The sequence below is a fragment of the Lissotriton vulgaris genome, chromosome 9 (genome assembly GCF_964263255.1).
Source record: "Lissotriton vulgaris chromosome 9, aLisVul1.2, whole genome shotgun sequence".
Lineage (NCBI taxonomy): Eukaryota > Metazoa > Chordata > Amphibia > Caudata > Salamandridae > Lissotriton > Lissotriton vulgaris.
The window spans coordinates 104,062,773-104,078,852 of record NC_141697.1 but is presented as its reverse complement, the minus strand read 5'-3'; the positions used below and the strand labels follow the sequence as shown (position 1 = coordinate 104,078,852).

The window sequence follows — 16,080 nt, the reverse complement described above, 5'->3', positions numbered from 1 at the left end:
AGAAGCACACATTACCAATAGGTGTGTCACTCCTTAACCGGATCATCTCTGACCTTATCCCAGATGATGATGCTCTGCCATATGGGTGGGCTGATGGGATTCATTTTTCTTTCTTTTTTACACACTCCTTAGGTAGACACAGATTCTTTTTTTGTCTTCGCCCCCATTAGCTGTGGAGACCATTGACAGTTTTGCTGTGTATAGTTGCTCTCAAACTACACCACCGCCTGTTATAGTGTAAAAAAAGGGCAGGTGGAAGTCATGGGCCCTGTGCCATAAGGCATAATGCCTCTGTACAGGACTGGGACACCCGGGGATTTTTCTTGTGGTACACCTCCCGGCAGGATCCTTAAAACCTGCACTGACAAACTCAACCACTGATGCCAAGCTAATCAAGCGTGGCAGTTACATCTGGACGTGGCACATTCCCTATATGAGGAGAACCATGGATCAATCTTATCGTCCCCGACGAGAACCAACAATGTCAGCACTTCAGGGCATTGGAGTTTCTAAGTCTTTCTCTTTGAGGTGTGTTCTGTCTAGAGTGGAACTCTGGATTCCTGTGCACCTTTACTCTGATACCTCTCCAGCCCAGATGAGAGAAAAAGAGCAGGAAGAACTGGGCCCATTTCATTTTAGTGGCACCAGATGTGATAAGGAGTGTGAGATAACCAGAACTCCATGAGCAGCCATCTGATCATGCTGCCAAGGAGCAGCACCCGAAGGTTTGCAGGCCAATTCCTCCAGCACCAAGGCTGCTAGCACTGCATTGGCACACAGAGTGCCTTTTCTGGATGCTTGCCAGTCTACTATGTTGGTGTCACTCCATTCATTCAAAAAAATACTCCCCTGGATAGCCCTGTCCTTTGAGATGGCTTTTTGCCATCTCGTTCCTGTAGAACATTTTGGTTCGAGCCAGTTCACAGACCCACCACCTAGGAGGTACTGCTTTGGTATCTATTTAAAAGGTGAGGAATCTGCTGTTCAAAGTATCTATCAGAAGAACTAGATATTTACCTTCAGTAGGGCACTTTCTACTACACCTACCTGCAGATTCCTCACGGACCCTCCCAGCTGCCCCATTCTGCGAACTGAGCCCTTTTTCCATTTAAAAGGTCCCAAAGTAGGAAGATTTGCACACTGGTTATAGCCAATTTTCTGCTGGGTTCTGTATCTGGGGGCATGCACAGCCTAGGAAGCGGCTGTCATCGGTGCACGAGTAGCACTTGTATGCGACTCCACACGTCACTTGTGGAGCAGAATGATGTCTACGTGGTGCCGCACCACGTCACCTACCAGCTCGATGAGGTACTGCTGAAATGTTTCTGTAGAAAGTCAAATGCCTGGGAAATATTCAAAACGTAAAGAATCTGCAATTAGATAGCACCTTATGTTGTGTATTACTGGTTTTAACGATGTGTACCGCTGGTTTTATTGATTTTTTTAAAGTATTGCAATGGTTTTTAGTAACTATACAAAAATAAAAGAAACTTAAACTGAGCAATTAGAATCTGAAAGAGACACGTTAGTGATAGATTCCTTACCTTAGAATATCCCCAGGCGTCAGACTGGATCCGGAAATTTTTGCGTAGCAATACCCCTGCGCGCTGTTAGGCGTCGTCTGCGGCTCCGCGTCCGTCGTCGGCGTCGTGAGCGCCGGGATGACGTCATCGGAGTATATAGACGGCGCCCATGCGCGCTGACGTCAGTTCTTCTTTTTTCCGCGCCAGCTAGCGCAGATCCGGAAGAAGCTCTACCCCCAGTCACTTTTTGACTGAAAACTTTTTGATCTTTTTGATCCTCTACTTAGTCGATTCTCGACTATCGGTGCCAGGGATGCCCGGGTTCAAGCCTTGCTCGAAGTGCGGCCGACTCATGTCGGTCACGGACCCCCATCGCCGGTGCCTGAAGTGCTTAGGCCTCGACCACGACGATCGAACCTGTGACGACTGCCGGGCCCTGACGTCGAAGGCTAGGCGGGAGCGGTCCCGCAAGCGTCTCGAGCTGAGGCAGTCGGCCCCGCGCCGCTCCAGGTCCCGGTCCCGGTCCCACGGGAGGTCGAGGGACAGGTCGCGAGGTCGGAGTCATCGACGCTCCGGGAGTGGTCACCGATCGTCTGGATCCAAGTCCTCAGGTAAGAGGCATGAGAGGTCGGAGCGCCACCATCGGTCCTCCGACCCGCCCCGACGCTCGCTCGATGCGGCCGGGGGTTCGGGCGACACCGCCCACGCGGCTCCGCGGGAGTCGCAAGCGTCGCCGCCTGCCCCACACCTTCGGGTCCCTGGGCACGGCGCGTCGCAGGAGGAGGTCGAGAGGTACCTCATGGCCATGAGGGCCCTCCCTCCTCAGTCGGTTCCCGTGGCGCCTTCGGGCCGATCGGCTCCGTCTGGAGGTCCTTCCGGGTCGGGCGCTTCGGCCCCGACGACGTCGGGTGCTTCGGGCCCGGCGCCGCTGGCGACTTCGGTCCCGGCGCCGCGCGACCTCGCTGGATCCGGCTCCGGATCCGGGACCTCGCCGGTCGACCTTACGACCTCACCGGCGCCGTCCCTTCAGGTGTCGTCCCCGGCAGCCGTAGTGGTTGCCGACCCCAATGCTTCCTACGGTCCGCCTCAGGCGTCGGAGGGGCGCCGCTGGGCGCCGATTCCGTCGGCCATCGGAGAATTCTATCTCCACGAGGAGGCCCTGGCTGTTCATCCTGGTCTCCAGGAGCTGGGTGACGAGGAGCAATGGGAGGGGTCCGAGGACCCTCTGGCACGTGATTGCCAGTCACATCAGGACTGGACATATGAGCTTGGGGAGGCCAGTGGTATTGACACCTCGCCAGACACTGGATTTACATCGCCCCCGACTGTGGCTTCGGAGGCGGGTTCTGCTTACAGCGTAGTGTTGACGAAGGCAGCTAAGGCCCTAAACCTTGAGCTCCCCGTCGCGGCCGTGAGGACTAATCTCCTCACTGAGGTGCTCAAACAGCAGTCCGGCTCCGCGGAGCCCCTTCTGCCGTTCAATGAGGCCTTGTGTGACGTTCTGCTGGGCACTTGGTCCAAGCCCGCCACAGGTCCCCCTGTGGATAGGAACGTGGCCAGACGCTACCGCCCGGCACCGGGCGACCCTTGCTTTTTGTCCACCCACCCCACCCCCGAGAGCCTGGTCATCCAGGCCTCCACTTCCCAGACCGCATTCCCGACGGCCCCGCCCGATCGGGAATCCAAGAGATATGAGCAGTTCGGGAAGAAGGTCTTCTCGTCTGTGAGCCTAGGGCTCCGGTCAGTCAACACCAACTGTCTCTTGGGCCGCTACACCCACACTCTGTGGGACACGGTTGCGGAGGTGCTGCCACAATGCTCTGAGGAGGTCAGGGCTAAACTCAGCCAAACCCTTGCGGACGGCCGAGATGCGGCACGATTTTCCATCCGGTGTGGGCTGGATACCACGGACTCACTGGGCAGGGCGATGGCAACGACGGTGGCGGTTCGACGCCACGCCTGGTTGAGGTCCGCCAATTTCTCGGCCGATGTCCAGGCCACTCTCCTGGACATGCCGTTTGATGGCCGTCGCCTCTTCGGCGACAAGGCAGACCATGCGCTGGAACGTTTTAAGGACTCCAGGGCCACGGCCAAGTCCTTGGGCCTTGCGGCCCCACGCCAGCAATCGGGTGCCTTTCGCTCCTTTCGTGGCCACGGAAGGGGCGCCCCACCACGGACCGTCAGCCACGCGCCGCAGAATGTTCAGCAACGCGGTGGCGGCCGTGGGAACCGCCGTGGCGGTGGTCGGGGCCAGCGGCGAGGCCAGTCCACACCTCCCTCAGCAGCCCCCGCCTCAAAACCTTCCTAGTCCGAGTTTTCAGGCCCATGTGACGCCTGTGGGAGGCAGGGTTCGCCATCACCTCTCCCACTGGCATACAGTCACTTCGGACAGGTGGGTGCTGCAAATTGTCCGAAGGGGTTTCTCCCTCCCCTTCGAGTCTTCCCCTCCATCCATGCCACCTCAATGCCACCGTGTGTCGGGGGATCACTTGCGACTTCTGCAAGGGGAAGTTTCGGCCCTCTTGGCCAAGAGGGCCATCGAGCGCGTTCCTGGGCCAGAAGTAGGACGTGGCTGTTACTCCCACTACTTTCTGGTACCCAAGAAGGGCAAAGGGGGCCTACGCCCTATCTTGGATCTGCGGAACGTGAACGGCTTCCTCCGTACGGAGAAGTTCAAGATGCTCACTTTGGCTCAGGTCCTGGCTGCCCTGGACCCAGGAGACTGGATGGTAGCGTTGGACTTGCAGGACGCCTATTTCCACATCCCCGTCCTGCCGGCCCACCGGCGTTACCTGCGGTTCACGGTAGGCCACGAGCACTTTCAGTTTACCGTGCTCCCCTTCGGCCTTACCAGCGCCCCACGGGTGTTCACGAAGGTGATGGCGGTGGTCGCAGCCCATCTGCGCAGGCAAGGGGTGTCAGTCTTCCCCTACCTCGACGACTGGTTGTTGAAGGCGGGCTCGCCCCAGACAGTCGTCAGCCACCTCCAGACTACGGCCGACCTCCTGCACTTGCTGGGGTTCTCCATCAATGTGCCGAAGTCACACCTGTGTCCCTCTCAGAAGCTCCTTTTCATCGGAGCGGTTCTCGACTCGGCGCAGTTTCGGGTTTACCCACCCGAGCAGCGGGTTCGGGATATTCAGGCTCTGATTCCTGTCTTCGGGCCGTTATCCCGGGTCTCGGTCAGGTTGACGCTGCGGCTTCTGGGACTGATGGCCTCCTGCATCCTTCTGGTGCGTCACGCCAGGTGGCGGATGCGGGCTCTGCAGTGGGACCTGAAGTTTCAGTGGGCCCAGCATCAGGGCAACCTGTCCGATCATGTCCTGATCTCGGAGGGCACTGCGAGACAACTGCAGTGGTGGCTCACGGACCGCGACTGGGTCAGTGGCAGCCAGGACCCCTCTCTCTACCCCAGCCGGAGCACGTAGTTGTGACGGACGCGTCCCTCCAGGGCTGGGGAGGCCACATGGGAGAGGCGGAGATCAGAGGCCTCTGGTCTCCGGCGGAGTCCCGGCTCCACATCAACCTTCTGGAGCTGCGGGCGATTCGTCTTGCACTGAAGGCATTCCTCCCCTCTGTCAGGGGGAGCGTGGTGCAAGTGTTCACCGACAACACCACCGCCATGTGGTACTGCAACAAACAGGGCGGTGTGGGGTCGTGGGCCCTTTGCCAGGAGGCTCTGCGCCTCTGGCAGTGGCTGGAACATCAGGGCGTGACTCTGGTGGTTCAACACCTGGCAGGTTCTCTGAATGCCAGGGCGGACGAACTCAGCCGCCGGTGCATGATGGATCACGAATGGCGTCTGAACTCGGACGTGGCGCAAGGTCTCTTTCGACAGTGGGGAGAGCCTTGGTTAGATCTATTCGCCACAGAAGAGAACGCGCAATGTCAGCAGTTCTGCGCGTTGGAGTTTCCAAGGCGGCACTCGCTCGGAGACGCTTTTCGTCGCGAGTGGAGCTGCGGCCTGTTGTACGCCTTTCCGCCTATACCACTTCTGCCCAGAGTGCTGAAGAAGATCAAGCGCGACCGGGCCCAGGTTATCCTTGTGGCTCCGGACTGGGCTCGAAGATACTGGTATCCCGAGCTACTCAGCATGTCAGTCGATCCCCCGATTCGTCTGCCTCTTCGGGAGGACCTTCTGTCGCAGCAGCAGGGGACGGTCCTGCACCCGAACCTGTCCAGTCTCCACCTACAAGCTTGGAGATTGAGCGGCGGCAGTTGAGGCCATTTGACTTGCCTCCCGAAGTCTGTGACATCATTCTGGCAGCCAGGCGTCCCTCCACTAAGTCGGTATACGCCTGCCGGTGGAATAGATTTGTGGCATGGTGCGCAGCAAAGGCTGTGGATCCCCTCTCTGCACCCCTTTCGGAAGTGCTGCTCTTTCTTCTTTCCCTTGCCCAGCAGGGCTCTGCTCTGGGCACTCTTAAAGGGTATCTCTCTGCTCTTTCAGCCTTCTTGAGGCTACCTGATCAGCCTTCTTTGTTCAAGTCCCCTATAGTGAGTAGATTTCTGAAGGGCATCACACACATGTTCCCTCCTGTTCCCTTCGTGATGCCCCAGTGGGACTTGAACCTTGTTCTCACCTATCTGATGTGTGCTCCCTTTGAGCCACTTCATAACTGTCCTCTTCGCCTCCTTACGCTGAAGACGGCCTTCCTGGTTGCCATCACCTCTGCCAGGAGAGTGAGTGAGCTCCAGGCTCTTTCTTCTTCTCCGCCTTTCCTGTCTGTTCACCCTGATAAGGTGGTGTTGCGTACACGACCTTCCTTTCTGCCCAAGGTTGTCACGGCCTTCCACATCGGGCAGTCCATCACCTTGCCCACCTTCTTTCCGCCTCCGCATCCCTCGAAAGAGGAGGAGAGGCTCCACCGTCTGGATCCAAAACGTGCGCTCTCCTACTACTTGGACCGCACTCGCCAATTCCGGGTGGATGACCAACTCTTCGTTGGTTACGTGGGCGCGAAGAAGGGAAAGGCTGTACACAAGAGGACCATCTCCAGGTGGATCATCTTGTGCATCCAAGCATGCTACTCCATGGCGAGGAAGGAGCCCCCGGCTGGATTGCGGGCTCACTCCACTCGGGCCACGGCAACGACAACTGCCCTGGGCCGCGGTGTCCCCCTGCAGGACATCTGTCAGGCAGCCACGTGGGCCTCGCTGCACACGTTCGCAAGACACTACTGCCTGGACAGTCAAGTCCGGAGGGATGGCTTCTTTGGCCGTTCCGTCCTCCAGGACTTTCTGGTGTGATATTGGTTCGCAGACCCACCACCGCGGGGTTGGTATTGCTGGGGTATCTATTCTAAGGTAAGGAATCTATCACTAACGTGTCTCTTTCAGATGCACAAGTTACTACTTGTGTAACGATATATCTGTAAGAGACATTAGTTAGTGATAGATTCCTTACCGCCCTCCCATCCTCCCCGTTCTGCGAACCGATATTTAGGGTTAAGGTCATCCCCTTTCAGGGCCCTAGTTTCGTGGCACCAGTGTTAGTTCTATCATGGCTCTGCGTATCTGGCGCGGAAAAGCTGTGTTATCAGAACTGACGTCAGCGCGCATGGGCGCCGTCTATATACTCCGATGACGTCATCCCGGCGCTCACGACGCCGACGACGGACGCGGAGCCGCAGACGACGCCTAACAGCGCGCAGGGGTATTGCTACGCAAAAATTTCCGGATCCAGTCTGACGCCTGGGGATATTCTAAGGTAAGGAATCTATCACTAACTAATGTCTCTTACAGATATATCGTTACACAAGTAGTAACTTGTGCTTCAGTATCTACCAGAAAGAGTGTTACCAAAGGTAAGTAACTAGTTCATCAATATAGTCGCGAAACAAACACGTGTTGGCCTGTTTCTCTTAAATGAAATAAAACATAACAATTTTAATACAAATATTATCTAAGGCTTTACATTTAATTTAAAGAATGATGACCTCCGCAGTCAGTATATGATTTAATGTTTGCTGTCAAAGGGAGAGAGACTATGTTTGGAGGCCTTAGCTAGTCTTTTATAAGCTTATTCGCCTCCAACCTTCTAAAACGAAGGAGACATCATTGACTTTTCATCTTACTCAGCCACATGACTGTAGAACCGAACATTATGGCACATATTTGAGAGCAAGGGTTCACATGCACCGTTCATGCTTTATTCCCTGTTCATGCTCATAATGTATTGTCCTACTTTAATCTGCAAACCATAGTCCATGTTTGGGTTCTACTAAACAGCTTTGTAGACAGTCACTGCTTAACACATACATCTACGTGATTTGCCTTAACCTCAAAACCTATTCTCTGTAAAGATTGGCCCTGACACTTTTTTCATTGTCTATATATATTTTTTTATTATATATTGTGCTAGGGACCAAACCGAAACTTGCTGCTCAATGGGAAATCTTACCCAACAAAAGTCAGATTAATTCGTGGTGGATCCATGCTTCCAGTGAAAAGGAGGAGGATGAATTGGATTGATGCCCCAGATGATGTTTTCTACATGGCCACCGAGGAAACCAGGTAAATATATGTACAGAAGGATTATGCATCTTGCCTACTAGAAACCCTTTTTTGCATTTTATTTGTATTTTAGGTGCTTAAATACTATCACATTTTGATATTATATGCAGTACTTTAATTTTAGAATTAGTTTCTGTTCATGAATAAAACCGATACAATGTACTATCCACCACGGAGGGGTATGTTACAATTCGTTCACTAAGATTGCAATCCAGCAATTGCTTTCCTGATGTGGGTTTACGTAGGGGACTGCTGGATGTGTTTCCAAACCAATATCTTTACCCTTTTTTGCTCCAGCATTGGATCATTTATATTTACATGCATTGAATATCTACGCTCTGTCAGAGTTGAAATCCACAGAACATCTTACATAGCATGTTTAAGGGAAATATTTATAGTAAACTAGTCCACTTCACATAGGCCAAGTCTGCTTGAGACAGTGAAGTGGATAAGACCTTAATCTCTTCCAAAAGTGTTTTTTTTAAATGTATTTTCTGCTTATAGCATGCAAGGGAGTCTCTATGTATATCTGTGTAGATGTTCTTTCTTTTTGCCAAGAAAAATCATTTTGGAAAATCAATTCAAAAGCATCGCTTAATATAACGGCCCCCACCCTTTTTTTTTTTTTTTTTTTAACTTTCCAAGCTTGAAAAATTGCACATTTTTATGTTCTGTTGAGCCTGGATAGCGATCCTGCGACTCTTTTCATTAGAGGGCTGAATCTTGTCTAACATGGGAAGTGTTGCACGCTTTGCGTTTTTCTTTTTGTCTCTCATAGCATTTAATGTATTCCTATGCACATTTCTCATTTGTAAAAATGTTTAATTGTGTCTTGCACATATTTATCATATAATGTTTTGCTTTGTTATAGGTTGCACAAATTGCTCTTGTATTGTCAGTGTGAATTAGAATGTGTAGCAGGTTTTAGTTAGTATGTTAGTAGTTCTATTTTACATCACCAATCACAAAGTCTGACCTTTTAGTAATAATAAGAAAGCAGTATTTAAATCTGATGTAAAGGCATCTTCTTCAGGACACATCTTAAGATTTTCCTAGGCGCATCAGGCAAGCTGCATGCTACAAACAGCTGATAATCACAGACTTGTGCAGCCGGTCTTATCTGTGCTTTTTGCAGCACGGGACACCATAACAAAGCCAGGCTATGATATTCTCAAAGCACAGACGCATCTCTACTATTCGGCCAGGGCTTTTATATCAACAAGCCCAAATTAAGCATGAAGCCTTCTCAGGGCATCCTTTTCAAAGGGGTTTTACTGGATTCAAATTCTTGTCCACCATTTTCTCCTCCACATAGGATCCAGTACATTCAGAATATGATTTCAGACTGTCAGGAAGAGGCTTGGTGATTCCAGTCTTGATTTTTCTACTCTTGCTTCTTATTTTAGTGTCTTACATCCTATGATGGTCTGCTAGGGGTGCCTCTGCATATAGTGGCTCCAGCACAGGGGAGATCTGTCAGACACCATCTTGATGACTCAGGACATCTGCAGCAGAACTTACACGGTGGAGGAGCACCTAACTCGGAGGATGTCACTCCACCTTCCCCCAGCTGCAGTCACGGTGATGACTGATGCATACACCCTCGGGTTGGGTACTTGCCTGGACATCAGAGGACTCTAGTCTCCAGAGGAGCAGGTTTTCCTCATCAACCTGCTCAAACTGAGGACATTTTGGCTGACACTCATGGCCTTCCTGCTTTCCCTTCATAGGCAGTCTATTCAGATTTTAATGGGTAATACAACCACAATGTCGTATAGCAACAGGTAGGGAGGAGTTGAGTTTTACTTTCTCTATCGAGGGGAGCTGAGGCTCTGAGCTTGTGTGCATCAACATGGAATTCATCTTGTTGTAAGCTAGCTCCCAGAATATTAGTGCAGACAGCCTGAGTCTGCGTCACCTTGCAGTCTGTGTCCTCTGGTATCAGTTGCAGGTAGCGATAAGGGATGCGCTTCAATTGAAGTGGAGTTTTCCACTTCTCTATGTGTTTCCTTCCATGCTCTTGATTCTTCAAGTTCCAAGGAACATTTGCCACAGCTGAGCACAAGTTATTCGCATTGCTCCGGACTTGCCAAGAAAGCTGTGGTACATACTCCCTGAGATCCTCCTACTGACCCCCACTCAAGACGGACCTTATCTCTCCGAATGGTCAAGTGGTGCAGCCCAACCACCAGAGCCTCCACCTTCAGACCAAGTGAGATTACAACAGTTTCCCAGTGGGCTTTTGTAGTAGAACGGGTTTTGTTGCAGTACTCTCCGATTGCACACTTTGGTCCTGGTATCTGATGCAACTATGGCTGAATGTGCACTGCGTTCTTGCTAACCAGGTTCCTAGTGCTTGTGTTCTTTCCCCAAAACAAATCCTCAATTAGACAAATTTCAGACTTCCCTGTAACTCCCTAGGGAATGGTACCCCTGGTACCAAGGGTACTGAAGAAGGAATCCCATGGCTGCAGCACTAGTTGTGGCACCCTGCAAACCCCTCACCAAGGTCATGCAGACTGCCACTGCAGCCTGCGTGCCTTGGTGCAGAGAAAGTATAAAAGTTGACATGGCCCACAGCCTTGTGTGCCATGCCAAAACAGCACAGCCAAGGTTATTAAGGCACGCCTCTCGAAGGCCTCTCAGCCCTAAGGCAGGGTGCAATATATCTATGGTGAGGACGTATCTGCCTGAGCAGATATAACTCTGCAATATTAAGTTTATTCTTTATATTGTAAGTGACAGCAAAGCCATGGAGAGTCCATGGGCTCTAATCTCCCCATACTTGAGTGGCTTTACTGAACCTGGGAGAGTTTGATATCAAACTATTCCTAATAATAAACTCATCCTAATGCCAGGGTTGGATTTATAAAAGAAAAAATAAGGGTTCCCCTTAGAGGGGTTCCATGAAAAACCAACAGCTCTACTGTGTTTGTTTCACTGGTCTGAGCCAGCCTGCTGCCTGGAGACGTTGTTAGAGCCAGCACTCTCAGCGCCCAGAACAAAGCCTCTGCTGGGAGGAGGGCTTCACACCCCCTCCAAGCCAGGATGGGTAATCCGAGGAGTGAGCTTTAAAGGTCTCAGCGCCCTTTGATCACCTCCACCAGCTGCTCCTGTAGCAGGTAAAGACCCCCCTTCGTATTCCAGCCCCTTTTGGTGGGAAACTCACAATAGCTAGAAGGTGTGCCCTCATCTGCCAACCTCACCCATCTGGTGGGGAGAGCGAGGTAAAGCACAAGATTCACTTTCCCCCATCTTGAAGATAGGGAAAGATAGCCAATAGGGTTAAGTGAAATACTCCCTCCTACTGGAGGCTGGCATTTATGGGGTGCACCACCCCAAGGTAAGGGGCCCATTGGCCTGTGCCCTCTACTCCCCTAAAGCGCCCCAAAATGTAGTATTTAGGGGCCTCCTTTAACCAGATTGATAGATTTTTTTCGGACCAAGACCTGAAGAAGAGGAGGATCTGCTGCAGGAGCGAGAACTGAAGATCTTAGGAGGAATTTAGATGCCAAACCCCTGCCTACCACTCTGGAACTCAAGAATCCCCTCCCATCAGTCAGTCTTGTAGCTGTGTGGCCGCTACAAACCCCAGAGTGCTGCCAACCTTCGAATATTGCCTAGGATCTCCCTCAGGACAAAGGTACTGCCCCCTGCAGCTGCAGGCTCAAAAATCCCTAAAGTCTGGTACCGCATTTTTGCTGCGTCCAGCCCTTCCGAGACCGCTGAGGGCTGAGCTTTGGTACAATCGCTCTTGATGGTCAGATTGACCACCACCCTAAATATGGTGGCCCCAGGACCTTTCTAGCCTGCCTGGTACCAATACATGGCGTACCAGACCACCACACCCAAAAAACTGGTCAAACAAGTCCTAGCAGCCTCCAACTTAACAGCGTGCCAGCACCCCTCAAGGAACGTACAACCTCGGGAACTAACTTTCAGTAGCCCAGAAGACCCGGAAATCCAACGAGAAACATGCCAGCCCTGACCACAAGGCGCACTTTTGTGCACAGTGCCAAGCTGTCCTGTTTGTGCTGCTTCCTCTCCATCCCGCCCGAACATCCAAAAACCTGCTGTGGCCAGAGGTTCCAGACTCTTGCGACCTTCTCCTTTATTTGCAAGACCTCTGACTTCCTTGGAAGTCTCTTTTCACCACCTGCATCCAAGTGACCCATTTGGTAGTGCCAGCTACACTGTTCCCTTGTCCCATTCCTACTCCAGAACACAGGAGTTTCCCGTGAGATGCATCCTGGAACCTTGAACATGAGCCCTCTCCCTGTCTACTCCTCGAAGGTGACCCCCAAAAGCTGTGCTTTATATGTTTTCCCACTGTGCCACATTTCTCCTTAGGAAATGCAGTGTGCTATTGAGCACCCCTGGTTAACATTGCCCTTGAACCCAAATTGTCTTGCAAAAGTGCTTTCACTAGTGTCCAAAGTTTTACACTGCCTTTTAGATTTGAATGGCCAGAGTAAAAGTATTTCCGATACTTACCTGTTTTCCTTCCATAGGATTGTATTGTAATTTACTGACATTGCACCAAGTGGTGTTTTCTTAATATATTGAAAAGTATTCACCACCACTGCAAAGTATTTTACATTCTTACTGTAAAGTATTTCCATTGCTTTATTTAACACATACCAACAGTATTCTTAAAGTATTGTTACTAATGAACAGTCCTACTTACCTGCAACTGATTACTTCTTAGTTCTAAAATTAAAATAAAGTAATAACTTTTTATACAAAACAATTGGTCTTGGATTCAGTCTTTGAGTGGGTGTAATCACGTCTTGCCGGAGTGTGCACAACAAATTCTTAACACAGCCCTCTGATAAGCCTAACTGCTTGACCACACTACCACAAATAGAGCTTTCAGTATTAACTACTTAAGACTCTGTAAGCCTCTAGAGATCCACTGGAGCTTCCTACACAGATGCATCACTGCTGAGTTGGTGAGGTCACTTGGGGGAAGGAGGGGGGGTGTAGAGATCAGAGGAATCTGGTCTCAGGTGGAACGCCATGTCTTTATCAATCTATTGCCGTTGCGGGCCATTAGCCTGGCGCTGAAGACCTTCCTGCAGTCCATAAAGGGGAAGCTAGAACAGACCGTCATGGACAATACCACCACCTTGTAGTATTGAAACAAGCAGGACAGAGGGGAATCCTGGGTCCGGTGCTAAGAGGCTCTGTGCCTCTGGAGGTGGCTGGAGCATCAGTGCAGTTCACTAATCTTGAACAACCTTGCAGGATATTTGAAAGCCAGCACTGATTAACACAGCCAGCGGCACCTGTCAGATCACAAATCACATCTGCATCCCGTGCTGGCACAGAGCATCTTCTGATCGCGGGAGCACATGCCTAGATCTTTTTGCCCCTGTCAAGCATGTGCAGTGTTGAATCTTTTGTGCATTGGACTCCCCACAAAAACTCATGCTAGGTTGTACATTCGGTTAGAGTGAAGCATTGGAATGAAGCTTCTCGGCACATTAAACCCACACTGATGCCAGTGTGGGATTTAATGCCAAATGCACACATAGGGCATCTTAAAGATGCTCCGTGAAAAACGACCTGACTAGTGTCCTAGCTGGCTGGCTGATCACCAGCTCCCCCATCCGCCCCCCTCCGACATTTTTCTGGACCCCTGGGTCGAGAGCCGCCCACTGTCTGGCCGAAACAAAGCACAAACTGGCCAAGTCAAGTCATGAAATTTGTATAGCGCACTACATACCCAGAGGGTTTCAAGGCGCTTAGGAAAGGGGGGAGGATTATTTGTCAAATATCCACGTTTTAAGCTGCTTTCTGAACGCTAGGTGATTGTGGGTGAGGCGAAGGTAAGCGGGGAGTGAGTTCCATGTTTTGGCAGCCAGGTGTGAAAAGGATCTGCCTCCCATGGTGGTCTTGTTGATGCGAGGTACAGTGGCGAAGGCTTGGCTGGAAGAGCGAAGTTGGCGGGCGGGGGTGTAGAAGGACAGCCGAGAGTTGAGGCAATCTGGTCCGATGTCGTAGAGTGATTTGTGTGCGTGGGTAAGCAGTCGGAAAGTGATCCTCTTATTGACGGGTAGCCAGTGGAGGTCTCTCAGGTGACCAGAGATGTGTTCGTTGCGTGGGATGTCTAATATGAGCCTGGCTGATGCGTTTTGGATTCGTTGGAGTTTCTTCTGGAGTTTAGCGGTGGTGCCTGCGTAGAGGGTGTTTCCGTAATCCAGTCGGCTCGTGACCAGAGCATGGGTGACTGTTTTCCTTGTTTCGGAGGGGATCCAGCGAAATGTTTTTCTGAGCATGCGAAGAATGTTAAAGCAGGAGGAGGATACGGCGCTGACTTGTTTGTTCATTGAAAGTGAAGAATCTAGGATGACGCCTAGGTTCCGTGCGAGGTCTGTCGGGATGGGTGCTTTTCCGAGGGCTTCCGGCCACCAGGAGTCATCCCAAGCCGAGGGGGATGTGCCTAAGATGAGGACTTCTGTTTTGTCTGAGTTCAGTTTCAGGCGGCTTTGTTTCATCCATTCTGCGACTTCTTTCATTCCTTCGTGTAGGTTAGTTTTGGCGGTGCTGGGGTCCCTGGTGAGAGAGAGGATAAGTTGAGTATCATCCGCGTAGGAGATGATGTTGAGATTGTGTTGGCGAGCGATGGCCGCAAGGGGGCTCATGTAAACGTTGAAGAGGGTAGGGCTGAGTGAGGATCCTTGTGGTACGCCGCAGATGATTTCAGAGGCCTCGGACTTGAATGGTGGGAGGCGGACTCTCTGGGTTCTTCCATTGAGGAACGAGGTGATCCAATCAAGTGCTTTGCCTTGGATTCCGATGTTGTTGAGGCGTTGTAAAAGGGTGCTGTGGCAGACTGTGTCGAATGCTGCAGAGAGGTCAAGGAGGATGAGGGCGACTGTGTCTCCATTGTCCAGTAGAGTTCGAATGTCGTCTGTTGCTGCGATGAGGGCGGTCTCAGTGCTGTGTTTTGCTCGGAAGCCAGATTGTGAGGGGTCGAGGGATTTGTTGGCTTCGAGGAAGGCGGCGAGCTGGTTGTTGACTGCTTTCTCGATGACTTTGGCCGGGAATGGAAGAAGCGAGATGGGGCGGTAGTTTTTGAGTTCGGTGGGGTCTGCTGTTGGTTTTTTCAGAAGGGCGGTGAGTTCAGCGTGTTTCCAGTCATCCGGGAAGGTGGCGGTGTTGAAGGAGCAGTTGATGACGTCTCGGAGGTGCGGAGCTATGACGGAGTCTGCTTTGTTGAAGATGTGGTGAGGGCATGGGTCTGTGGGGGATCCAGAGTGGATGGAGTTCATCAGGCGGATGGTGTCCTCGGTGGAGATTGGGTTCCAGGCGTTAAGGGTGTTAGCGGGGGGAAGATGGTCTGCAGATGGTAGGGTGGGTTGGCTTCCGGGTTGGTTGTCGAAGCTGTTGTGGATGTCGACAATCTTGTTGTGGAAGAAAGAGGCTAGGGAGTCGCAGAGGGTTTGAGAGGGGGTGATGTCGTTGGAGTTGGCCGAGGGGTTGGAAAATTCCTTGACGATGTTGAATAGTTCCTTGCTGTTGTGGGCGTTGTTGTCAAGTCGATCCTTGAATGATGTTTTCTTGGCTTTTCGGATCAGTTGGTGGTGAGTACGAATGGCGCTTTTGAAGGCATCCTTGTTGCTGGTGGATGGGTCTTTCTTCCAGGTCTTTTCAAGGGAGCGGCACAGTTTCTTGGATTTCTTGAGGTCATCGTTGAACCATGAGGCCTTCTTGTTTCCAAGTTTGTGAAGACGTTTTTTCAGTGGTGCTAAGGTGTCGGCGGTGTTGGATAGCCAAAGGGTGAGGTTGGAGGCGGCTTCGTTGGCATTAGAAGAGAGGGCTGGGGGGTTAAGGAGGAGCGATGAGGAGATCTGGTCGATGGTGATTTTGTTCCAGCTTCTTTGTAGAGTTGGTTGGTGGTGGTTGATGGGTTTTGGTTTGTTGTAGGCGAAATGAACGCAGCTGTGGTCAGTCCAGAGGAGCTCCGTAGTGTGGCTGAAGGAGACATGGTTGCTGGAGGTGAAGATTGGGTCGAGTGTGTGACCTGCGATGTGGG

At 51.6% G+C, this 16,080-nt stretch overlaps 1 protein-coding gene across 3 annotated transcripts in view; it reads left to right on the top strand.

The window, feature by feature from the left end:
• MTA1 (metastasis associated 1) overlaps window positions 1-16,080 on the top strand; it is a 721,937-nt gene that overhangs the window by 690,125 nt on the left and 15,732 nt on the right. For all 3 annotated transcript variants that reach the window (XM_086937146.1, XM_086937145.1, XM_086937147.1), the window contains one exon: window positions 7,888-8,039. In XM_086937146.1, coding sequence (XP_086793272.1) covers window positions 7,888-7,997 — 110 coding nt within the window. In that variant the 3' untranslated portion in view covers window positions 7,998-8,039. The remainder of the gene's footprint in view (window positions 1-7,887; window positions 8,040-16,080) is intronic.